Below are 22,319 nucleotides of genomic sequence, written 5' to 3'. Positions count from 1 at the left end.
CAGCCTTCCATGCATGAACTACTCAGTGAAAAGGCAATGTTCATTCCTGTAGGAGGTGCTGAACATTTTTCCTGCTTGTTATCACTAAATAAAGTCTGAGGTTTGCTGAATTATTTTGCTTGCACGAACTACACCAGAAGTACTCCTTATGGCAAAGTTCAGGCATTAAAAGAATCATTTTGTCAGTAAAATCAATCAGTACCATTTTGAGCAACAAATTCTAGCTTAAAAAAAATGAATAAACCAAGAGGCAGCCCTTCAACTGCTGAAAACTTTATTCTTGTGTTACTTCATACACCTGAGCTATGAAGGCTTGTACAAAAAATAAAACAAAACTCCATTTTACTGATGTTAAAACCACAGCCTCGTATTTTTTAATCATTTACTGTAAAGATGAAGAGGGAGAAGAAAGCTGCCAATGAATTTACTGGAAGCATTTTACCTTTTGGAGATGATGTCACTATTGCTGCAATGAAGATTGGCTAATATGCTTTTTTAAGAAATGCCAGTTTTATTTGAATCTTTCTGCAGAAATGTGTCCCATTTCAGGAAGAAATGCACCAGGAAGTTAACTTCAGTTCAAACCCTTTTGCTGTCCCATCCAGAAAAAAACAATATTCAGGTCTTACTGAACAGAGCAAGGGCCTGATTTGGTCTCATCCACCTAGTGGGAATGCACCAAACAACAGGTCACTGAGAGAAAAAGAAGGGATTACAAAAACACATCCAAACTTCCCTTACTAACACAATTCAAAATAAAATACTTGTAGCAGTCCCAGCTGCAACAGGGAGTGCAGGAACATGAAGTGATGAACATCTGGGTGGAATGTAAGAAGCAAGTCCTTCAGCAGAGGAATGAAGTCCATCAGCACGAGAGAGGTGTAGATATGTAATACGGCTTGCAGAACTAGATCCTGTGAGAAGCTGAGTGGCTTTTGCAAGATGCTATGTGAGGGTACCCAGTGCTGAGGGGTGAGTACCGTGAAGCCCTTGGATAGCGCAGATTTAGGTCCCTAATGCAATATAAAACATATTTGCTCCACTTAGTGACCAGGGAGCTTGCTTTGGCTTATTTTTTCCCAAAAGCATTTACTGTCAAGTTAATTAAGCATTTAAAAATAAGAGTCTCTCACTTTGCAGAGGCTCCACATAAACACTATTCTGACTTCTTCTAAGGGCCAGATTTGCTGCAAGGGTAAATTAATACAGTTTCATTGATTGAGGATCTGGCCTTAAAAGTCTGTTCAGTGCATTAAAACCAGTGCAGCATGGCATATGCCTTGGCAGTAGAACAATTCTCCAGATTAAAATTTGAGGGAAATCTGGCAGTAAAAAGAAAAAGGCTCTGTTTTGGAATGCTGCCACTTCTTTACCCAGTGCTGACCACCATAGCTTCTCCACTTGTGAACTGTACGGTTACGGCCGGCGTTTCACTGTCATTCTCATCAAGCTTCAGCGCAGCATTGTCCAAGCCAGTGCTGCTGGGCTGTGGCAAGGCAGCGGGTTCTGCTGTCTGAGTTGGAGTGGAGCAATACAAGATGAAGCCCACTATGATGATAACGAAGGACACGATATAAAGACCTGAAAACTAGCAGGGGAAAGAAAGAGATGCATTAAATCATGTCTGATGTAAAAACATGTCAATGCTGCCTTGTTTTAAGAATGTGAAAGCTACCCTTCCTTTTAAAACCATTTTAATGAGGATTATCATCATGATCTATATTCATGTCCAAAAATCAAAATTCAACACCTCCACTCACTAATGGTCAAAAGCTGCTGGCTGCTTTTCTCTGCATCTCATCCTAAACGCTGCTGGACAGTGAATTTCCTTACGCCTATATAGTAGGATACTGTAGGATAGTTGTTTACACATGTGAGTATGAAACACTGTACACCCAAACAAAATGTTTCAGCACAGCCAAGTATTTCAGGTCCTGACAAGAGATGATTATCTCCATCCTGCTGCAAGTCACCAGAGCAGGTCATTCCCTGCACAGCTCCCAACCATCTGCAGGGCTAGATAAATATTATTACCGGGCTAAAACCAGTTTGCTCTCTACACCCAGCAAGTTCCTGAAGAGAGGGAGACTGGGGCTCCTTTTACAAGCTTGGCACTTGTGCTCTTTTAAAAGTCCTGTGAGGCAAGAATACGAACTGCTGAGGCATTTCATTCATTGTCATTCACTTGTCTGTTAGAAGCCCAACAATTGCCAAGATTCATTCACCTTGACCAAAAAATCTCGTAACACCAGATTCAGTAATACAAAGTGTTCAAGTAAAATCCTCCATATTGCCTTTGCCAAATCATACTGATTAAACAGTAGGATGAAGGACATACCACATCGTACATCCCACTATCAATATTCCCTAACCTCCTTAGCTTCCTTCAACATGCCTGAAAAATATGTTTTCATTTATCAAACAGCAGAGCTGGACGAAACAAATGGCAGGACGTGGACAGTGGATTCTGATCCAAAAAAGACTGACGCGTAGACAGTTAAGGCATCGCAATTCCTAGCTGGCAGTCACTTGGTTCAAAAACCCTTGGACAGCACCATGCAAAAGGAAAAGCAGACTGAAACACAGTGGCCTTGTGGTAAGTGCCCTCTCTCCTTACCTTGCTGGCTGTTTGCCTGGAGGAGCTTGGACTCTGCAGAGGAGGAAGCACCAAGCTCCAAAGATGTCCTGGTGGAGGCAGCAGCAGTGTGCGTTGTCCTACCCCTAAGTGACCCATTCCCATGAAATGGGCAGAGCTTGGGTCTGCATCAAGGCAAGACAACTTCTCTAGAGTGCAGCCTGAGGCCATGATTGAACATGTGCTTGTAGCCAAGGACATGTGGCCAGCAGGCAAGACTGTACAGTAACTGTCAGACCCCCTCTCACAGTGCATACAAGCAGTGGGTGTCTCTGACCCTGCTCAGAATTAATTCTTCAGGGAGCAAGTCACCAAGCCAGGGTGTCAAAGTTCTTGCAGCACAGCTGTGATTCCAGGCCTGCCTGTTTGGAGCTATTGATACAGGTGAACCTGAACCATCTTGCTGGTGCTGGGTTTGTTTGGGGGTTGGGGGAGGGGGGGAAGGTTGGGGTGGTTTGCAGGGTTTTTTGCTTGTTTTGGGGTTTGTTTTGTTTTGTTTTCAGATATTGCAGCAAGTTCATTGCTTCAGACCCTGATTCCAGTTGTACCTGTGCAATTTATATCCACGTACTCACTATCAAGCCTAATGACCACTTTAAGTGTTACTGGAGGCCTGTAACTCCACCTAGTGTCTGTATTTGCAGTATACTCCCTTCCATAGCAGTTCATACAACAGAAGCATTTGAAACCTTTTTTAGGATCTCTTGAGGGATTACAGGTATCTCTATACAATGAGCTCATCAGGAACAAGCACAGCAAAGATCCATTATGGAGTAAAAGATTAAAAACAGAGCTCTTCAAAACAGGTATGCCAAATTCACATTCCACCTTCAGCAGACATGGCTGGGGCTGAGAAGTTAAGTGCGTCAGCAAAACACTGTGCACAAGTCAAAACCTCGTTCATTTTGGGGCCCAGTCTTTGCCATAGCTGCTGCATGTTTGTCCTGCTTCTGCTTCAGAGCAGGCTCAGACCACAGCAATTCAGAGCTCTCCAGAGCTCTCCAGGTCTTGCTCCACTCTGTAGCCCATCCAAGCTTGGCTTGCTATGAAATACCATCTGGTAAAGGAACACAGTGAATCCTTGCACTTTTGTTTGTAGACTCCTGTGTCAAGGGTGTTTTTTAATCCAGAAAATATTCTGCCTGGTTTCTTTGTCCCATTGATATAGAAACTATACAGTTAACTTGGCAGTGAGGTTTTTCTATTGCTAAAAGTTATGTTAAAAGCTGTGTTAAAATCAGGCGCCCTCAGTTCTTGGTTCCTAAGCTATCTCATATCAGAGAATCAGCTAGATTGGAAAAGACCCATCAAGTCCAACCATTACCCCAGGAATGCCAAGTCCACCACTAAACCATGTCACTAAGGGCCGCCTCTGATTACTAACCATGTGGCACTATTAATGCTTCAAGGAAAGTTCATGTCTTAACAAAAGATCCAAAATTCTCTCATAGTACAACCCCAAAGCTTCCTCTAATTCATTTTTCCTTTTTGTACCAGAATACCCTGCACATAGTAATGATGAGATGATCTGCTCCCAGAAAAATCTCTCCCTAAAATAAGCTAAAAATCATGAAGAACAAGTTTATTATACCCCTTCCAAGGCTCTAGCTTACTTCTTCCTTTTTACTACTATGAACATAAATTTATAATCACTTCTTGAGTTAAGCTATCTGGATGCCAGAATACATGTTTGGAAGGGACTTAGTATTTTTTTAGTTGTTAGAATGTAACGAGTGGTTTCCCTCAGGGATCGGTGTTGGGACCGGTCTTGTTTAACATCTTCATCGCTGACATGGGCAGTGGGATTGAGTGCACCCTCAGCAAGTTTGCCGATGACACCAAGCTGTGTGGTTTGGTTGATATGCTGGAGGGAAGGAATGCCATCCAGAGGGACCTTGACACACTTGTGAGGTGGGCTGATGCCAACCTTATGAAGTTTAACCATGCCAAGTGCAAGGTCCTACACCTGGGTGGGAGCAATCCCAGGCACAGCTACAGGCTGGGCAGAGAAGAGATTCAGAGCAGCCCTGCAGAGAAGGACCTGGGGGTGTTGGTTGAGAAAATGAACATGGGCGGGCAGTGTGTGCCTGCAGCCCAGAAAGCCAATTGTATCCTGGGCTGCATCAAAAGGAGCGTGACCAGCAGGTCAAAGGAGGTGATCCTGCCCCTCTACTCTGCTCTTGTGAGACCTCACTTGGAGTATTGTGTGCAGTTCTGGTGTCCTCAACATAAAAAGGACATGGAACTTTTGGAACAAGTCCAGAGAAGGGCCACGAGGATGATCAGGGGGCTGGAGCACCTCCTGTATGAAGACAGGCTGAGAAAGTTGGGGCTGTTCAGCCTGGAGAAGAGAAGGCTGTGTGGAGACCTCATAGCAGCCTTCCAGTATCTGAAGGGGGCCTATAGGGATGCTGGGGAGGGCCTCTTCATTAGGGACTGGACTGTAGTGACAGGACAAGGGGTGACGGGTTAAAACTTAAACAGAGGAAGTTTAGATTGAATATAAGGAGGAAATTCTTTCCTGTTAGGGTGGTGAGGCACTGGAATAGGTTGCCCAGGGAGGTTGTGAATGCTCCATCCCTGGCAGTGTTCAAGGCCAGGATGGACAAAGCCTTGGGTGATATGGTTTAGCGTAAGGTGTCCCTGCCCACAGCAGGGAGGTTGGAACTTGATGATCTTAAGGTCCTTTCCAACCCTAACGATTCTATGATTCTAAGTATGGTTTGCTTTCTATATATATTTTTAATGAGTACCTTTGTAGCTTGGAGCAAACACTGGAACCCAAAACAGGGAGAAAAGCTGAGCTAGAAGATTCTTGAAAAGGAAAACCTAGCTGCTGTCAGACCCTACCATTACCAGTCCTCCACATTGTAAAATAAATTGGCCTTCATTTTCAGAAACAAATCTGACCTAAGAGCTTCTGGCTCCCCACAATGCTGAAGAGAAAGCAACCACATGGAATAACACAAATTAAGCTCTTAAGCAAATTTCACAAGCTTCTCACTAAGCCCTTCCAGTCACTGAGCAACTGACTCAATTACTCCAATTGCTGTAACAAGCTAGGCTCCCACAAACAATCCTGGATGGAAACCACAAGGTGGAATGAAATCTTTTTAGCACTGTCATTTACCTTGAATAGACACTACTTAAAATTTTTTAGAGTACAATAAAAGTAACTGCTTTCTGGAGAGTGTACAGAGATAACACATTTATCTGCTGGGGTTTTTTTGCCCGTTCCTTTAGTCTCTCCTTGGCAGTAGCACTGAGAGAGCTTGACTCTTATCCAAGATATTAGTAATGTATAGATTAAATTTCTAAAAGAAAATACTAATTTCTGGAAATCAAGCCAAACTGCTCCTCTCTCAGACACCAAATGCCTTTCAGGACAGGGAGATTCAAATCCTCTCTTGGGACACTTGGAGAGATGAATCAAACCTAACGTACACTTCCACATAGGGCTTAGAGCAAGAACTCTACCATTCGAACACACCAGGAAATTATTTACTATTTATTAACTCTAATGTATTCCATTAAGTGTGAGGTTGTTTGAAAATCAGTATCTGCCTAATGATGCAATGCTATGTAATTAAATAGGTATGACTGACATCTGCCAATGATGAACAACACAAGCCGTACAAGTGTACAAGTGCAAACAACTGTTCAGGGGCTTTTAAGAGCATTATGCTTTCTTTGCAGCTCTGGAATTAAAAAGTAACTGAAATTTTAGTCAAAGAATTCAGGTACTTACTTTATAAAAAAAGAGGAAAAGCCCAAAGAACAGGCTGTAGAGATCCGCTGTCAGAATACCCAGGTTGACCGAGGTTGCACTGGTAACTTTAATCACTACAGGCATGAAGCTGTATAGCCCAAACATGCACAGGGCAAAGGCTGTGAACAGCAGTGCTGCAAAACAAGATGACATTTGGGTCCTAAGGCACAGAATAATGATTTTAAAGAACACCAATATTCTTCAGACACTTTAAAACTATGCCTTTTTATCTTTTAGGATAAGGTCTTCTAAAACATATGGGAATGTAAATTTAAGAAAAACACAGAAGAAATACTTCTTCTCCAAGATTAACCTAAATTGCAAAAATTACTGTATCTATCTAAGGAAGTTCTCGCTCTTTCCTAGTTAATGTAAGAGCTGACTGAAGAAATTCAGAGGCGTATTTCTTAATAACGTACAGTTCTGTTGAGGTCAAAACATGTCACAAAATCCTTTTTTCCAGCATTTCATTTAGGAAGGACAACAGGAAAATGTTCTTGTGATGTTCCAACACCAAACACATGTCTGTAATTGAACAGGTCTGGGTTTTACTTAATTTATTTTAAGAAATTATTTCATATTATATGTAAAATGCAAAATCTGAGCTCAAAGCTTTCATGTTCAATCCTACAAACCTGATCTCTCTGCTGAGCTGCAAAGTTTGCATAAAATAAATCTGTGACAATATGAATGCTGCTAAAAATCCACAAAGAAAATTAAAACCCCAGCATTTGACGTCTAAATGATTATAGTTTTCCAGTGCACAACATTTTTGTCACACACATACCAATTTTCCAGTTCCACTGAATTTGCATTATCTCCCTATGTTCCACAATGGCTCTAGAGTTAGAGAAAAGATAGAATACAGTAAAAAAGAAAAGAAGATATCATTTACAATTAATAAGACAAATTTTTATTTACAATTCCTTAATTTTTTGTTTGAAATCTTATTGAATGGCATTTGCTCCAGCATCTAACAAGCATGAAAAAGACTTTAAAGTGCCTGAAAGTCAAGAGCACTTTCAGTTAATTCTTATGCCTTCTTTCCAGGCTTTTTCATCCTTCAGAGATTCTGTTTTATTTGATATACAATTGAAGGAAATTATTAACTCTAATGATAAGAAATGAGGAACATAAATTCAACAGATTTAAGTGCATGTGGTCTGTTACTCTTAACGTGGTTATTTGTCAGAGTATATATGGTTTCATTTTAAATTGAAGGTTAACATGGAAGACCTTATCTCCTAAACTATACCACAGAGAAAATCTATTAAGAATTTCATTCCTGTGAACACTCCTCAGCATACTGAGTGTCCTCATGAAGATCAACAAAATCAAAATACAGCCAAGTATCATATGTGTTCAACTGCAGGATTTCAGCTTTAGAATTGCTGTAATAAGAGCAGTGCAAATAAAATGGATATAAGACAGATGCTGATCAGTAACAAATATAAAATTCAAGTGGAAGGACTGCCATATAGGCCAAATGCAGACATAACAAAGAATTAATTTAACAACAACATCATTTCATGGTAGACAAGCAATCATCTGTAGAACAGATAAATAATTAGTTTTAAAATAAATATTAGATCCTTACAGCTGTAGACCGCTGATAATAGTCCCAAACAAGCCCACCATTCCTAGAAACTCCACTCTGCTCAGATTTTTCACAATGTATTCCTCACTCACATTAGAAATGGCATACAAAGAAGCACCAAGAAGCACTAAGACGTCTCCAATCACCACGTCACTACCTGTACAGAAATATTAATCCACAATAAGGTAATGCTTCAAAAACTGTTTAACTTTGCTTAAAAAGACAAGCAAATTTATCTCCAACATCTCCATCTTCCTAGCACCTTCCAGGGTAAGGGGACAGAAAATAGCTCCTGTGTGCAAGTGAGTGGATTGGTGTCTTAATACAGACTGCCACCTGCTCACCTCACCCTGCACAGTCTGGAATGAGCTAAACCTGTCATTTACATGGCATTCTACCAAGCCATTGCTGTATAGTCTGGTCCAATTCTACTTCTGCTGACCGAAGGCACTCTAGGGAGTAAAAGAAAATTCACAGTTAGAGATGCTCTTGAACTTTCTGAATATTGCCCCCACTTTTGCAGTAAGGCCTACTTCAAGCCTTGCAAAAATCTATTGATCTCAGCAAGACGTGAACTCAGCTTCAGGTTTATGACAGGCCTTAAGTGGGCACTGCAGATAGGTATATTGTGTGTCCTGCTGCAATTTACTTATATGGGACTCCCCGTGATACAGCCACTCGTCAAGTAAATGCTGTTATGCATCAGCTAAATGGCAAAAGGATCACTGTTGTTTAAATCTTTGAATTGATTTAAAATTTCCTTTCTTGAGCCAGTTGGCAATCACTAAGAAAATATGTCTGAAATGAGATGGTAAGCAGTAGTAAGAATACCCAGGTCAGCAAATAAAGCGCAACTGCCTTAAAGTCTCAGGGAAAGATATTTTTCTCCCTCAGGACTGAGATACTTGTATCACACAGCATTAAAGCTAAACCTCAGTTTGTCTTACTGTCTTATCTACAGTAAGGCACAAAGGCCCCTAAATAACACCAAACAGGCTTATCTCTATGCTGCCTGATGAAGGCAATGCCCTGAAATTTACCTCATACCCTTTGGCTCTGAAAATTCAAAATTCTTATTCAAAATAAGATCACTATGATATGGGTTGATTTAGTCATCTGTCATAAAGAAGACAAGACTTGCCCTTATCTGCACCCAGCTGTATCCTAGTCCCCAGAACCCAGCCTCCCTCCCAGAGGTCCCAGGAATCCCAGCATCCTGCCCATGTCTGCTCTTGCTTTCACACAGTAAGTCCCTGCTTTCCAGGCTCTCACCCATGGGCCTTGGGAATATGTGGACCACTTCTACAGGGTCTGCTGAAGGTAACTTAGAGAAAGTCAGCTGCTGTTGAGTAACTTCTTGTTTGCTATTTGTGTTCACAGAAAACTGCACACGAGAAGCCCAGCTGCCAGCAGGTTGATTCCATGTAAGCAAGCCAAAGTTTGGAGGGAGAGGCAGCATCTTTTATTACACTATCTTACACAATTAGTAAAACTGAACAAGCTTTCAGAATGAGACCCTTCATCACACTGAATGCTGTTGACGAACAGCAACAAAATTTAAGCTTAACACAATCTTCCTCTTTTAAGAGGTAATCCAGACCTATAAGCAAAGACATTCCACAGCTCCCTATAGAATCAGCAACTCCTTAGTCACTACCTTCTTGGACAAGAAATACAAATAGCTGTGTGTCTTCTCCTCTTCTGCATTCTTCCCACTCACCCTGTATTTGTTCCTCTTTCTCCTTAACAAGTTAGCCCACCACAGGAAACATCTCTCCGCTCTTCGCCCCGCAATAAAGGACTCCTTACCTTCGCTGTCCTGCCTCCCTGCCAAAATGTCTGCACCCACCATTGCTCCTACACCCAGCAAACAGACAGCAACAGCAAGGAAATGGATCAGCCTGTATCTTGCATGGAGAATGAACCAAGACAAAGCCATCAGCACAGGAATCCCAAAACAGTCCAGCAGCTGTGTGTACAGAGAAAGTTTGAATTAGAAACCCACTCCAAATCTCAACTGCACTATCCTGACAGGAAACGTACAGGATCTTACTTTCTTTCACTATCCAATGTTAATGAAAGCAAAGCAACCCAGTGGATTCATTTAAAAGAGAGGGCAGACCCACATTTTACCTTTAAAAGCATTTTACAAGTAAAAGGAGACCCGGGACAGGGGATCCATCCTCTCCTGGTAGGAAGGCACTGATCCAGAAACTCCCCTAATGATGGATTTAATCAACCTTTGCAGCTTCACAAATGAATGCTAGGGTATTGTTCTCAAACCACATTCTCCCCATGACAGCAATACAAGGAGGTGGTTCACCAACATTTCCGTTTCTACCCAGCAGCTTTTGTTTCCAAATCTGTAATTAGACTTTCCGGCTCCATGACCACAAAGTAAAAATCTGGAAGTACTGAAAGATCCAAGTAATCTTTTTTATATTGAAGTGATTAGGACAAGAATTTGACCCTGCAGTTTTAGCTTTAATTTTCTCCCCCTCAATTGGATCCTACTAAAAAAAAAATAAAAAAATAAAAATGCACGTGCTGGATGCCACGTACAAAACTGGTAGAAGAAAGATAGGAAGGGAAGAACAGCTTTCCTGAAGTCACCTTTCCAGCCTTCCAGCTTCCCACAAAAGCATGTAATGTGTTTTAATTGCTTTCTTAGAGCTGACTCTCAATTAGTCAGCAGCAGGTAACCCACTCTAGTTCACCCACACCTCACCAGCAGAGACTCACAAGGCAGCCGGAGCTTTGAAGCACTTCAGATGTGTTTGCAGACACTGAGCAGACTGAACAGCTATGGTTCAAGGACGTCTGCATTTCATGACAAGCAGTGACACTGACTTCTCTTTCCTCTATTTCATATTCCCACTCCGCATGTTTCTAAATTCCTATGTGCCTTTGTCTTGCTGTTAGACCCAATCATCTTCTACCCAATCTTGTTTACCACAGAAAATATCAACGAGTTAGCTGTGTAGTTAATACAGAAAACTATGCTGCAGGGTAAGATGAGCATTATGTTCTAGAATAACCAAGTAACACCAAGAACATTAAGCTAATCATATTTGGTTTAATACTTAACAAAATAAGACTTTGTTTCTGAATTTGTCTGGAGGCAAAAAAAGGTGCATTTTCTGACCTTCATCAGTAGAGTACTCTGAAACTACAGAAGGGAACAGTTTACAGCAGAATCACAGAATCAGACAGGTCGAAAAAGACCTTTAAGATCATTAAGTCCAACCATTACCACAGGACATATAGTCAGCCTTCCAAAGGCTGCTCACAAATTATTCTCAAATGTCAGCCTTAAAACTTGGCCTCTTGAAGTCCCTAAAGAGTATTAGGTCCAGGTCAATAGGACTGAGGCATAATCATTACAAGAGCCCTTAGTCCTTAATGTTCATTTCCAACCTCTGCCTGCCTAAGTGCACCACTGCAGTCATCATCTATGCTTGCTTCCATTAGTTCAGCCACCATCCCCACGGGTTTTAACCAAACTCGCAAGACTTTCATGATAAATCTGGTTTTATTTGTTATTAACTACACATATTAAAGTCTTACAAGCATAGCATTAAGGGGAGTTACTACATATTAAATCCTAACAGTGCCTCTATCCTTCCGACAATTTGCTTTCACTCCTTAGATTGCCTCCAGCTTGTCCTGGAGGACAAAAGCACTTGCCTAAGCTGTATTATGAGACATTACAACCAGACAAGTCCTAATATGTGATACCATATAATAAATACAACTTTGCTCTACTGAAAAATATCATGCTGAGAGTTTCTACTTAGTCACAGGCCTTTTTCTCTATCTTTTAGTCTAGGCTCTAGAAAAACTTCTAACATTTCCTCCAAATTTGACTGGTTTGACAGTTAGAAATATTAGAAACATTAGTAAGCAAAATTTTTACCCCTTTGGTAGTAGACGTCTCTTCTACTAATAAGTAAGTTTTTACTTCTCCATTAATTGAGATGTCACTATGTATCGTTTCAACCTCCAAACATTTTTTCAACCCAAAGAGTGGAAGAAAAAACCTTTAAAAAGGTTTGTTAATTAGGATGTAAGGGAGTAGTACATAATGAACAAGAATCGCTTTCAGTAACACTGGATGGGGAATTGCTGCATCCAGACCGATAACATACTGTACAGCTAGAGCATCCTGGTTAGAGGACTTGCAACCAACAAACAGAGGCACCAAATAATGAAGAACATGCCCTGTTAATCTGTTCCAGGTGACAATTATCCTCAATTACACACAGAAGAAATCTGACTTCCAGCTACTGGATCTTGCCTTCCTTTCATCTACTATGTTGCAGAGCATTTCTGTACAGGATCAAGATCAAAGAGGTGCAGAGCAGATGTAATATCACAATGAATTATATCAATGGAATCAGTTAAAAGAATAAAGTTTATTTATTCACATTTTATGACATTTACAAAAGTACTATGGCACTGATTACTATTGCCAGTAGAGCCTCAGCGAACTCGTCTTACTCAACTCTACCCTTTATTTTTACAAGGCAAAAGATAGATAACTTGGTAATTTGATTTACAGATGCTTTGACTCAAAACTCGGCTTTGGCCATACTGTTTGTAGGAGATTTTAAAGGCTGAGTGAGTAAATTATTAAAAGATGTTTTAATACATGGTTACTAAGTTATCATACACTGTTGGTATGGTTGGTTTGGTTATAATTGCCAGCTCCAGACAGCTTTGTGAGCAAGAAAACTCAATAGCTCATCCTGCTCACCTCCCCACAAGGCTCCCTTGGGGTAACCTTCCGCTGAGCCCCAGGAGTTCATCCTGCATTTTCGCCTGTTGAGGTTAACACTCCCATCCTAATGTTATCACCTTAAAAATCTTCCAACCCCTTCCATGTAATGCTAATATTTGACAACTAAAGGAAAATCAGTTCTGCTTTTGTATGTATGCTCGAGAAAATACATGGAAGTTCCCTGCTGAGCTGAGAAAACTTATGTTTGAAGATAAGTTTCACAGGGCTGAGCTGAAGCTCTAGCCAGCCAGTATTTTAACAGTGACTACCCTGTATCCAGGAAGATGACATATACTCCTGCATTGCTTTATCTTGCCTGGGCATCCACTCACAGCCAGTGCTGCAGACAGGCCATTCAGGCTAGATGCTCTGAACCACAGGTTCTGATGTAGTTGCAGAACTGCCTGCTACTGACAGACAGCAAATGTCTAGACCAAATCACAGGCTTTTTTCTGTCCAGTATCTGATTTCTACCAGTGGTGAGAAACTGGTGACTTCAGAGAATAAGCAAGAAACCTTACAGCCACAGGCAGTTACAACAAATTCCAATTACTGAACTGACAAAAAGCAGCATCAGTCTGAAGGTTACCACATGGAAAAAAAGTTCAGCAAATGCTTCAGTTTCGCAACTGGACTGGACAACCTACTCACTCTAGTCTTTCATAATTTCTATGAAAGAAATCATGGGAATAGCTTTACTGCTTCTGGGAACTTGGATCAAAGTACTGGCTTTTTCAGCTATAAAGTATATAATCAGACAGTGTCTCAATTATCAGCTTAACTTGATCTTGAGACTGAAATGTGTCACTTTTAAAGCTTTGATTTCTTTGATTTCTTATTTGTAAGGAAATTAAAGGCCTAATGAGTTATAACATGTAAGTATGAAGTGGAAATGTGACCATAATAATCTAACAGGGACATATTAATGGTCTTGCAAATGGTAGTACAAAAAAGTTATTGAGCTTTTTAAAAGCAGCCCAGAGCACAGGAATTTATTGCTTTACAGGTGGTTCTTTTAAATATTAACCCTGTTACTTTGACTGCAAAACACTGACATCTAAACACTCCTTTCTAACTAACAGCCAATTCTGCACAGCACATTTTTTATTCAGGTGAGTGGGGCCATGACCTCAGCCATGGATCCACCATTGGCAAGAACAGGCATAGGCTGGCACAGCCCCACACACACTCCTCCCTTGCTCCAACAGCAGCTGTGGAGCCACACAGTGAGCTAATTTGGGCCTGACACAGCTCAGCAATTAGTCCAGCAAAAGACAGGGTTTACTCTCACTTTGCTCAGTGCCCCAAGCCAGTTTACTCAAGGGATTTGGCCCTCAACTCAGAAGCATGCAGCTGGAGGCAGGAGGAAGGCACTAACTCTTCCAGCAGCTTATGTCTGTGTAGCGTGACAAAGAAAATCCATCCTTAGCCATCTTGCTTGTAAAGCTTTTTCATTAATACAAGATCCATCCTAGTATAGTGACACAGCTCCAAGCGCTGGTGTGGCAGAGGATGTCTACTGTCACTTCAAGAGCCTGGCAAGCTTACCTCCCTTCCATCTCTTCCAGAAAGAGGTCTGAAGTGCTACATCCAAAAGCCAAAGGGCTTTCCCTCAACGCATGGTCAGCAACACCAGCTAACTACTAGTATGTCCTCATGTGTGGAGTTACATCTCACAAAGCCTCCCATAGCTCCTAGGACTAGGCAAGAGATCTGTTTCACTCTCATCAGTAACAGCCTGCTCTGAGTTGAGTGCTACCAGGTCATAAAGCTTTATTTTGTGTCAGGAGAGAAACCTGAGTGGCTATCAGCAAACTCTTGCTGCTGGCAAGAGTTAGAAGTGCTTTCTATCAAAATAATTTGAGTCCACCTCTAAAGCTGGCACTGGGTAATACAAGTCAATTTTCTCTGCTTCCTGGAAATGTTATTCATGATGCAGGATGCTCTTCCCTGTACGGCAGAGAGAAAAATAGATATTGGAAAGTTTTTTCAGGCTTAAATAGCTTCCAGGTCTGTCCTGTGAATTTCATTTCAGAAACCAGACCAAAACTGTATAAAAGCTACGGTTCAAAAAGAGAGGTCAGTCCTTACCTGTACACTTGTGAGGGTCGTGTATTGGTAGGCTTTTACAATCATGTAATTGGCTTCAACATCAGCCAGTCCCAAAACAGCATACTTCCACCACCTGTGTTTCAGAATTTGCCAAAGACTGTCACTCCCTGTTTAGAAAAAAGCAGTAGTCAGTATGTGCTTCTTTCCCACCAAATGCCGTACAGGAATCTTGCTTTTTAGAACCATAAATACTACCGAGACACTCAATATTGGTTTCCCCTGCTTAAAGAGATACAGTAACAGCAAAATGCAGCCAGGGACAAGAAAATGCAAATGCTGAAAAGCACAGAAACTCCTCCACATAAGAAAAAAACATCAAGACTAGAGTTGATTAAAGAGTAAATTAATAGGAATAGGAGGAATATTAAATAGCCTTTGGTAAAGAAGCTTGTTATTACAACAAAACCTATTTTCCTTAATAGCACACAGCACTTGAAACCAAAGAGCACATAATTCCAAACAGAAATGAATTGAAATAAAGATTAAATGCTCATTTAACCTGTGAAATTCATTTCCATGTGTTATTACAAAGCAGGAATTTCAGCAGTAACTTTAGAAAAACTAGGATGAGTTTTGAGTTCTTTGTTTTCAAAATCTGTAAGGAAAACATAGAAGAGGAAAAAATAAATTATGAACCAAAATCTTCCATCCCATATTTTACATACCAGTCTTAAATGCCAGCATTGTTGTATAAACTAAAAGAAGCAAAGAATAGTTGATAAAACTCTGAAACATTGGAGTATTCACTTGGTATTGTTCTGCTAGGTATTGGCTTGTAACAGCAGTCCCACAGATAAACAAGGAAAGCATCTGGCCCAAAATTACTGTTTTCAAAATGTACCTGTGAATATAAAAGACAACACAGTAAGATTAAACATTCAAGTTGTTTAAAAAACATTTGCTAGTTTTAGAGGGAAAATACCATTTTTTAGATAGATATTCCCCACCAATGCTGTTGTGATTTACCAATCAACAGGGTTTTGTCCACACAGAAGATCTAGTCTAACGTCAGGACAGCCATGTAAGAAATGAGGCCAGTTCAAACCACCAGTGATGCCTACCACAAAAGTTTGCAAGGATCTTCAAGCAGCTCCTCTGGGCAGGCTCAAACCAATGGCAGGATCTATTCTTATCAAGAGAGGCTTTGATACACATAGACTGAGTTGAATCCTTTTGTCCTCCACTGAATCTCATTCTGACTTTGGTCAACAGAAATCTTCAAGATCAAGGTAAGGCACAACTGCCTGCAGGACCTTTCGAGACCTGAGCTTTTGAGAGTGAGCTGAAACCCTACGATGAGCAGTGCTAAAGAAAAACAAAGGTATTAACCATAGAATCACAGAACAGCCCAGGTTGGAAGAACCTTGAAAGATCATCTGGTCCAGCCTTTTGTCAGAAAGGGAGATTATCTAGCACCCTGTCCAGTCACATCTGGAAAACCTCCAGCAATGGGGACTCTACCCCATCCCTGGCAAGGTTGCTCCCATGATTGATTTCTCTCACTGAAGAAAAAAATCTTTCTTGTAAGAATCCTTATCGTTAATACTTCTTCTGGATTTTTTTCTGCCATATTCCATCACATCTTGCTGTAATCAAGGATGGAGTTAAGAACACACTTTGGCCAAAGATCATGCTCTTTTAGTAGCAATTCTTCAACTAATATAAAATGAATTATTCCAGATGCTCCCAGACAAATGTAGATCACTATGTATCTGTTGGCTTGCTGTTTTTCCTGCCAGTGGAGCTAGGCAGATTTGTACCACTCCAGTCTCTACCTGCATACTCACAATATACAGTGACAGGGGCTCAGTGCTGTGCTGTCTGTAGACATCTGCAAAGTTCACATCTAATCTGTTTACTCTGAAAACTACTGGTGAGAATTTAGCTGTCTTCACAACTGACCCATTTATTCCTACTCAAAGTAACTGAGCAAGGGAAGAAAGCAGTAACACCGGCTGTTTTACCAAAGTGGGTGACTTAGAATCATAGAATCATAGAATCGTTAGGGTTGGAAAGGACCTTAAGATCATCGAGTTCCAGCCCCCCTGCCTTGGGCAGGGACACCTCACACTAAACCATATCACCCAAGGCTTCGTCCAACCTGGTCTTGAACACTGCCAGGGATGGAGCATTTACAACCTCCCTGGGCAGTGAACCTCCCATTCCAGTGCCTCACCACCCTAACAGGTGGTGCGCCACCATCCTAACAGGACTTGAACATACTAAACACCAGCTCACCCAGCTATGGTGTGCAATCTAGCTGCCAGGCAACTAGAAGGATGGGTTTAGGGGTGCTAAAACCAACTACAAACATAAAGGCAACACCTCCTTTTCAAAGGGAGAAATATTCCTTGCATGGATTCTAATTCAGCTGCATGAATATTGCTTTCAATTCTGCTTGACTCCAAAGCTCTTCTGACTAAAAATGCCACGAGGCACATTTTTCTCTTCAAGTCCATTTTGATAAGACAGCAAACCTCTGCAAAGTTCAGCCATGCTGCACTTCAAAGAGATTCGAGCCCCATGTTTTGCTACAGGTTGCTTTGCCAATGCCAGCAATGGTGCACATCCCCATTAAGTATTCATATACCATGTAAGGTCCTATCCAGCCTTGTGTGAATAACTCTTCTGGTTCACAAAAGAACATTGTCATTTCCAGCATTCTGAGTGTTGAATTAAGCAACAGAAACCATGTTTCAGGTAGAAATTTATCATGGCTACTTTGTAGCACAGCATTAACTGTAAATAGTGCTATGAAATCCATATATGAATACAAAATAAAAAGGCAGAAAAAACCTTTGAAGCTACCTCACTTCAGTTACATCGAATTTATTTTTATTCTGGTCAAAGATTTGATTGTGCTACCTCTCCTCTCAAGCAGGCATGGGTGATAGCCTCAGCTCACTCTCTGCCAGCACTGTGAACTCTGGTTCCTCTATCAGAAGACCCATTGAAATTTTAAGGAAGAAGTAACATGGTGAACAAAGAGTGAAAAATGATGCTTCAGGCACTTTAAAAAAATGCGTATGTCCTTTTTATTATTCAAATAAAGAGCTTCTTGCTCTAAACAAGCAGAAAATACTTCTTCCTTACCCTCAGTACAGGAGGCACAGAGAAAGCCTTCAGCAGTTTACTGGACTAACCTCACCTCATGCTTGGACTAGCTGGGACGAGGGTGTGGAGGTGGGAATCAAACCTAAGTAGAGCTGTGACTGGACAAAACTGATGTAGTTTTACTGGAGCAGAGCTGCAAAGCCTGCGTAGTGCACAGAATGAACTGCACTCATCAACACATTACCAGGAGAGGTCAAAGCTGCCTTGCTGACAGAAGCTCTGCTCTCCTGGATGCAAACTCCCCTTCACCCACCTCTAGGAAGTGCCAGAGAGACGGGCAGAAGCACACACAGTGCTGCCCACAAGCATCTGGCTTGTTTAACATAGACTTTTGCGAGGCAAGGCTCCTCCAGGATATGATATGTAAAGGGTAGCATATGGTACCATTTATTAAAAACAAGAAAGACCTGGCTGCCCTCTTGCAGTGGGATAATTCCACTAAGCTGATCCTCAGCTTTTCTAATAACTTAAGTTTTTCCAGTTTAAAGTACCCATGGAGTTCTCTTACTTTGCTCTTTAGTTAATGTATGTCTCAACAGACCTGCAACTTTCACTTCCACAGTACCAAAGGAATGCAGGCTCTGTACTGCCTCATTCCCTTCTTTATTTTTCTCTATTGTATTTCCAGGAGTTTTTTCTCTCCTGAACTGATTCAAATACTAAGACCAGAAGAGCCTCATAAAGACGTCATTCACTGACAATAGAAGACTGCCCCCAAAATACGTCCTCTATGAATCCCAAACCACGGTATTCTGGCAGTGTTAGACCCTCTGTAAAACTAGAGAGCAAACTTCAAATCCTATTGGTTTCATTTCGCCAATTTCTTACAAGAAAAACACCTCAAAGACATGAGTTTCCATTCTTTTCAGTATCGACGTGAGTATTGATAACCATGATTTTCTTATTGATAATTTATAATCTTTTTTTTAAATATATTAATTATTAACTTTTCTGTGCCAGAACTTGATCCTCTCTGCTCTTTTTTTTTTTAAATGTATTGGTAAGGACTAAATCACTTTGGACTCTCAGATGACACAAGGTAAGTGGTCTGAAATGCCTTTTTACTTTCAGAGTTTGGGGGGTTGCTGCTGTTGCTGGTTTTTACTGCTTGGTAGTTGACTACTAAGTAATTATTCCTCCTCTCCCCTCAGCCATCACATCTTAGCTATCTATATCCATGGCTATGAGCAAAACTAGGAGTCATTTGGGGATTTGTTTACAGAATGTTAAAGTTTGGCACAAATTGGTCTAACACTAATGCTGAACAATGTGCAGCTACTGACATCATGGGAATCAGACTGGCTTTTGTTGGCTCCATGTGAAATGCAAAAGAAAAAGACTCTGATATTAAAATACAATATCTCAGGAAGTTAAAGAAAACCTAATAAACCCAGAGTTAACAATTATATTGGCTATTAGTTTAATAAATACTATAATAGGGATTGTTTCCATGAAAATAAATACAGCTTTTCTAAAATTACATGTATTTATGCAACCAGTTAAACACTAACAGGCAAAGCCTGTTAAACACTCTCCACAGTTTACCTGCACTTCAGGAAGGCTTCAGTAGTTAATGTTGAAGTGGGGGGAAGCTGTGGGTAGCCATTTCATTTGAATAACCTCACATTTTCATGTGAGTAGTTAAAGGAAATGCAGGTTCAGATTGAAGCCATATTCCAACATGATAAGCAGACAGCTCAGGACAGGAAAAAAACTATTTTTAAGTACTAACATTTTCAGAAGTTAATGTTTCACAGTGTTCTGCCTTAAAACTGAAAACAATTTAATTTGTAAAAGCTAAGAAACAGAAAAGAAAAAAAAATAGAAGACAAAAAAAATAGTTTGGTTTCAAGAACCAGAAAGCACACTTCCTACTGGTTTTACTCAAAAACAATCCCAAGAAATCTAGTTTATTACATAGAAGTATTAAAACCTTCTTATGACTCTAAAAGGTCTCTAACAAAACTGAAGTGACCTAGCCTCCAGCCACATGAGGAAATAAAAAAGAAGGGGGAGGGGGAAATCAATTCTGTATCTCAGACAATACCTGGCAAAAGTCACTGAGAGCTCTTTATTTGCTTTCAAGTATCATCACTAAAGTCACTCAGTGTAGCCCTCTGGCAACATTTTGGCAAAACTACTAGCATAGGTGAGGTTACTGAACAGATCAGTAAGTTCCTATCCTGCTTTTGTGAGCATTCCCGACAGGCATGAGGAATGAAAACAGAAAAACTTTTAACGACCAGAGAAAAGCGGGCTTTTGCCCTCTGGAGTAAGACTGCCTGGCCAGCATGCACCTACATGCAGTGCACTCACTAGACTCCCGCTTATGAGCCCAGGGCTGGCAGGAGAGCTCCAGCACTTCCTGTCTGGTGTCTGATGCAACAGAGACCAAATCCAGAGCCAGAACAAAGCTTTTTAAACGGGGATATTTTCTTTTTCCCCAAATGGAAAATAAAGCCGTAAGTGAATGGCAGCTCCTGCAGGCTGAGGTTGGAGGAGGTAGTTCTGCTCTAAACAAAAGGCAGTGCTTCACAAAGACCAGTTCTGGGGTGCATGCAATTCCTGCCAAAAACTTGGCAGATTTTTTTTCCTGAAGTTTTCCATACTTAACCAGTGCTCACATTTTAAGTGATGTACTTGGATGGGTTTCTAGCATAAGCTGATTCAAGGAAGGAGAGAAAGAGGATATTGGTCTTTCTGGATGCTGCACCTCCTCAATCTCAGCTATTTTGTTCTGTTATCTTCTCTGGCCTCCACGACCTGTTCTTCACAGCAATGTTGGTTAAGAGTACAGAGCAGATGAAATTACAAAACATATATATTTATATATATAAACAATATAAGCAAAAATTACAAAATAATAATAATTAAAAAAATATCAAGTGTATGTGTGCATATGTGAGATTCCACTCTTAACAGAGCTATAGAACGGTTTGGTTTCAAAGGGACCTTAAAGCTCAACCTGTTCCAACCCCCCCTACCACGGGCAGGGACACTTTCCACTAGACCAGGTTGTTCAAAGCCCCGCCCAACCTGGCCTTGCACACTTCACGGATGGGGCATCCACAACTTCCCTGCACAACCTGTTCCAGTGTTTCACCACCCTCACAGTAAATACTTTCTTCCTCATATCTAATCTAAATTTCTCCTCTTTCAGTTTAAAGCCATCCCCTTTTCTTGTCACCATATGCCCTTGCAAAAAGTCTGAACCATCCCAGCTCTCTGAGCCTGAAGTGACTGTTGGCACTCACGCCACAGCGGTTCCAGGCTGCAGCCCGGCTGTGCTTCACGTCAGCCCGTTGTACGATCTAAGCACACCCTCCTCACCAGCACAAGACGAAACTCTCCGGGCTGCCACTCGGACCCGCCGGTCTCGTCTCTGCCAGGGTTCGCCAGAAGGATCGAAGGAAAAGAGCTCAGCCCACTCCCCGCTCCCCGCAGCAACCCCTAGCCCGCACCGGGCCGTCTCTGGCTCCGGTCCGGGCACCGCACGGCTTCACCGGGAGGCACAGATAAGCCACCGCATCCTGACCGCGTCTCCGGCCAGCGCGCAGAGCACAGGCTGTTTCCCTTTGCCTCCCCCGCAGAAACGGAGACGCCGGCGGTGCCCGGCTCCACGTGAAGGGCCGCGGCCGGGCACTCACCAGGTGCAGAGCTTGTCCCTGAGCAGCGCCAGCAACCGGCGCGGAGGGGCGGCGGCAGCGGCCGCGGGCGATGTCTCGGTCGCGGGTGCAGCGACCACCGCAGCACCGGGTGGCGGCGCCCCGTCAGCGGCCGCCTCCATGTCTCGGCCCTGCGCCCGCCGAGAGGGAGGGAGCGAGGGCGCTGCGCTGGCGGCGGGCGGCGCACAGCAGAAGAAGGAAGGAATGCCGGCACCGGGATGTAGGAGCACAACCCCGCTGACGGCGGTCGCACTGAGCTTTGTGGCCGACGAGGGGCCGCCCCCGGGAGGAGCATGGCTTGTCCTGGGGCGGGAGGACTGCTGCCTGGCCCGGGATGCGCCTCGTGGTCCTTCCCCTTAACCAGCCCCAGTCTCGCTCTGCAGGTTTCCTGCACCCGCTGATGCACGTGAGGGCAGAGCAGAGGAGCAGCAAAGGGCTGGCTGCTCCAGAAGCGCCAGCGTGAAGTTCGCATTTCTGCTCTCGAGCTCAGGCAACCCGAGGATGTTCCCGGCAGCGGCCCCAGCCGGGTTCCCTGGTGCGGGTCCCTGCAAGGCCACCTTGGCTCCAGTCCGGCCACAGGCTTCGACCTCCAGAACATGTGAAGGCCTGAGTGCAAGTGGCTGCATATGCAGCCGGTCAGGTCTCAT

General features: G+C 42.3%; 1 protein-coding gene across 1 annotated transcript; it reads right to left on the bottom strand.

Moving 5' to 3' along the window:
* Window positions 1-257: 257 nt before the first annotated feature.
* Window positions 258-21,885, bottom strand: SLC35F2 (solute carrier family 35 member F2). The gene is made up of 8 exons (XM_062615356.1): window positions 21,655-21,885; window positions 15,559-15,734; window positions 14,873-15,000; window positions 9,811-9,970; window positions 8,002-8,158; window positions 7,192-7,244; window positions 6,384-6,538; window positions 258-1,588 (listed from the first exon to the last, which is right to left on the bottom strand). Exons 1-8 carry the CDS (start codon window positions 21,792-21,794, stop codon window positions 1,370-1,372), a joined length of 1,188 nt encoding a protein of 395 aa, XP_062471340.1. The 5' UTR covers window positions 21,795-21,885; the 3' UTR covers window positions 258-1,369.
* Between the last annotated feature and the right edge of the window lie 434 nt (window positions 21,886-22,319).

The sequence above is a fragment of the Pezoporus occidentalis genome, unplaced genomic scaffold, assembly GCF_034315485.1.
Source record: "Pezoporus occidentalis ecotype Australia unplaced genomic scaffold, CSIRO_AGI_Poc_V1 ctg18, whole genome shotgun sequence".
Classification (NCBI taxonomy): Eukaryota; Metazoa; Chordata; class Aves; order Psittaciformes; family Psittacidae; genus Pezoporus; species Pezoporus occidentalis.
The sequence above is the reverse complement of the archived record's forward strand: the minus strand, read 5'-3'. Positions and strand labels throughout refer to the sequence as shown.

What these genes read in the sequence shown, in the direction of transcription:
- SLC35F2 (XM_062615356.1), bottom strand. Translation starts at nt 21,794, where the DNA reads ATGGAGGCGGCCGCTGACGGGGCGCCGCCACCCGGTGCTGCGGTGGTC. An exon ending in AATGCTGGCATTTAAGACTG is followed by an intron (nt 15,001 to 15,558) that starts GTATGTAAAATA and finishes TTTTCTAAACAG; the next exon opens with GGAGTGACAGTCTTTGGCAA. An exon ending in TCAGTGGAACTGGAAAATTG is followed by an intron (nt 6,539 to 7,191) that starts GTATGTGTGTGA and finishes CTTGTTTTGCAG; the next exon opens with CACTGCTGTTCACAGCCTTT.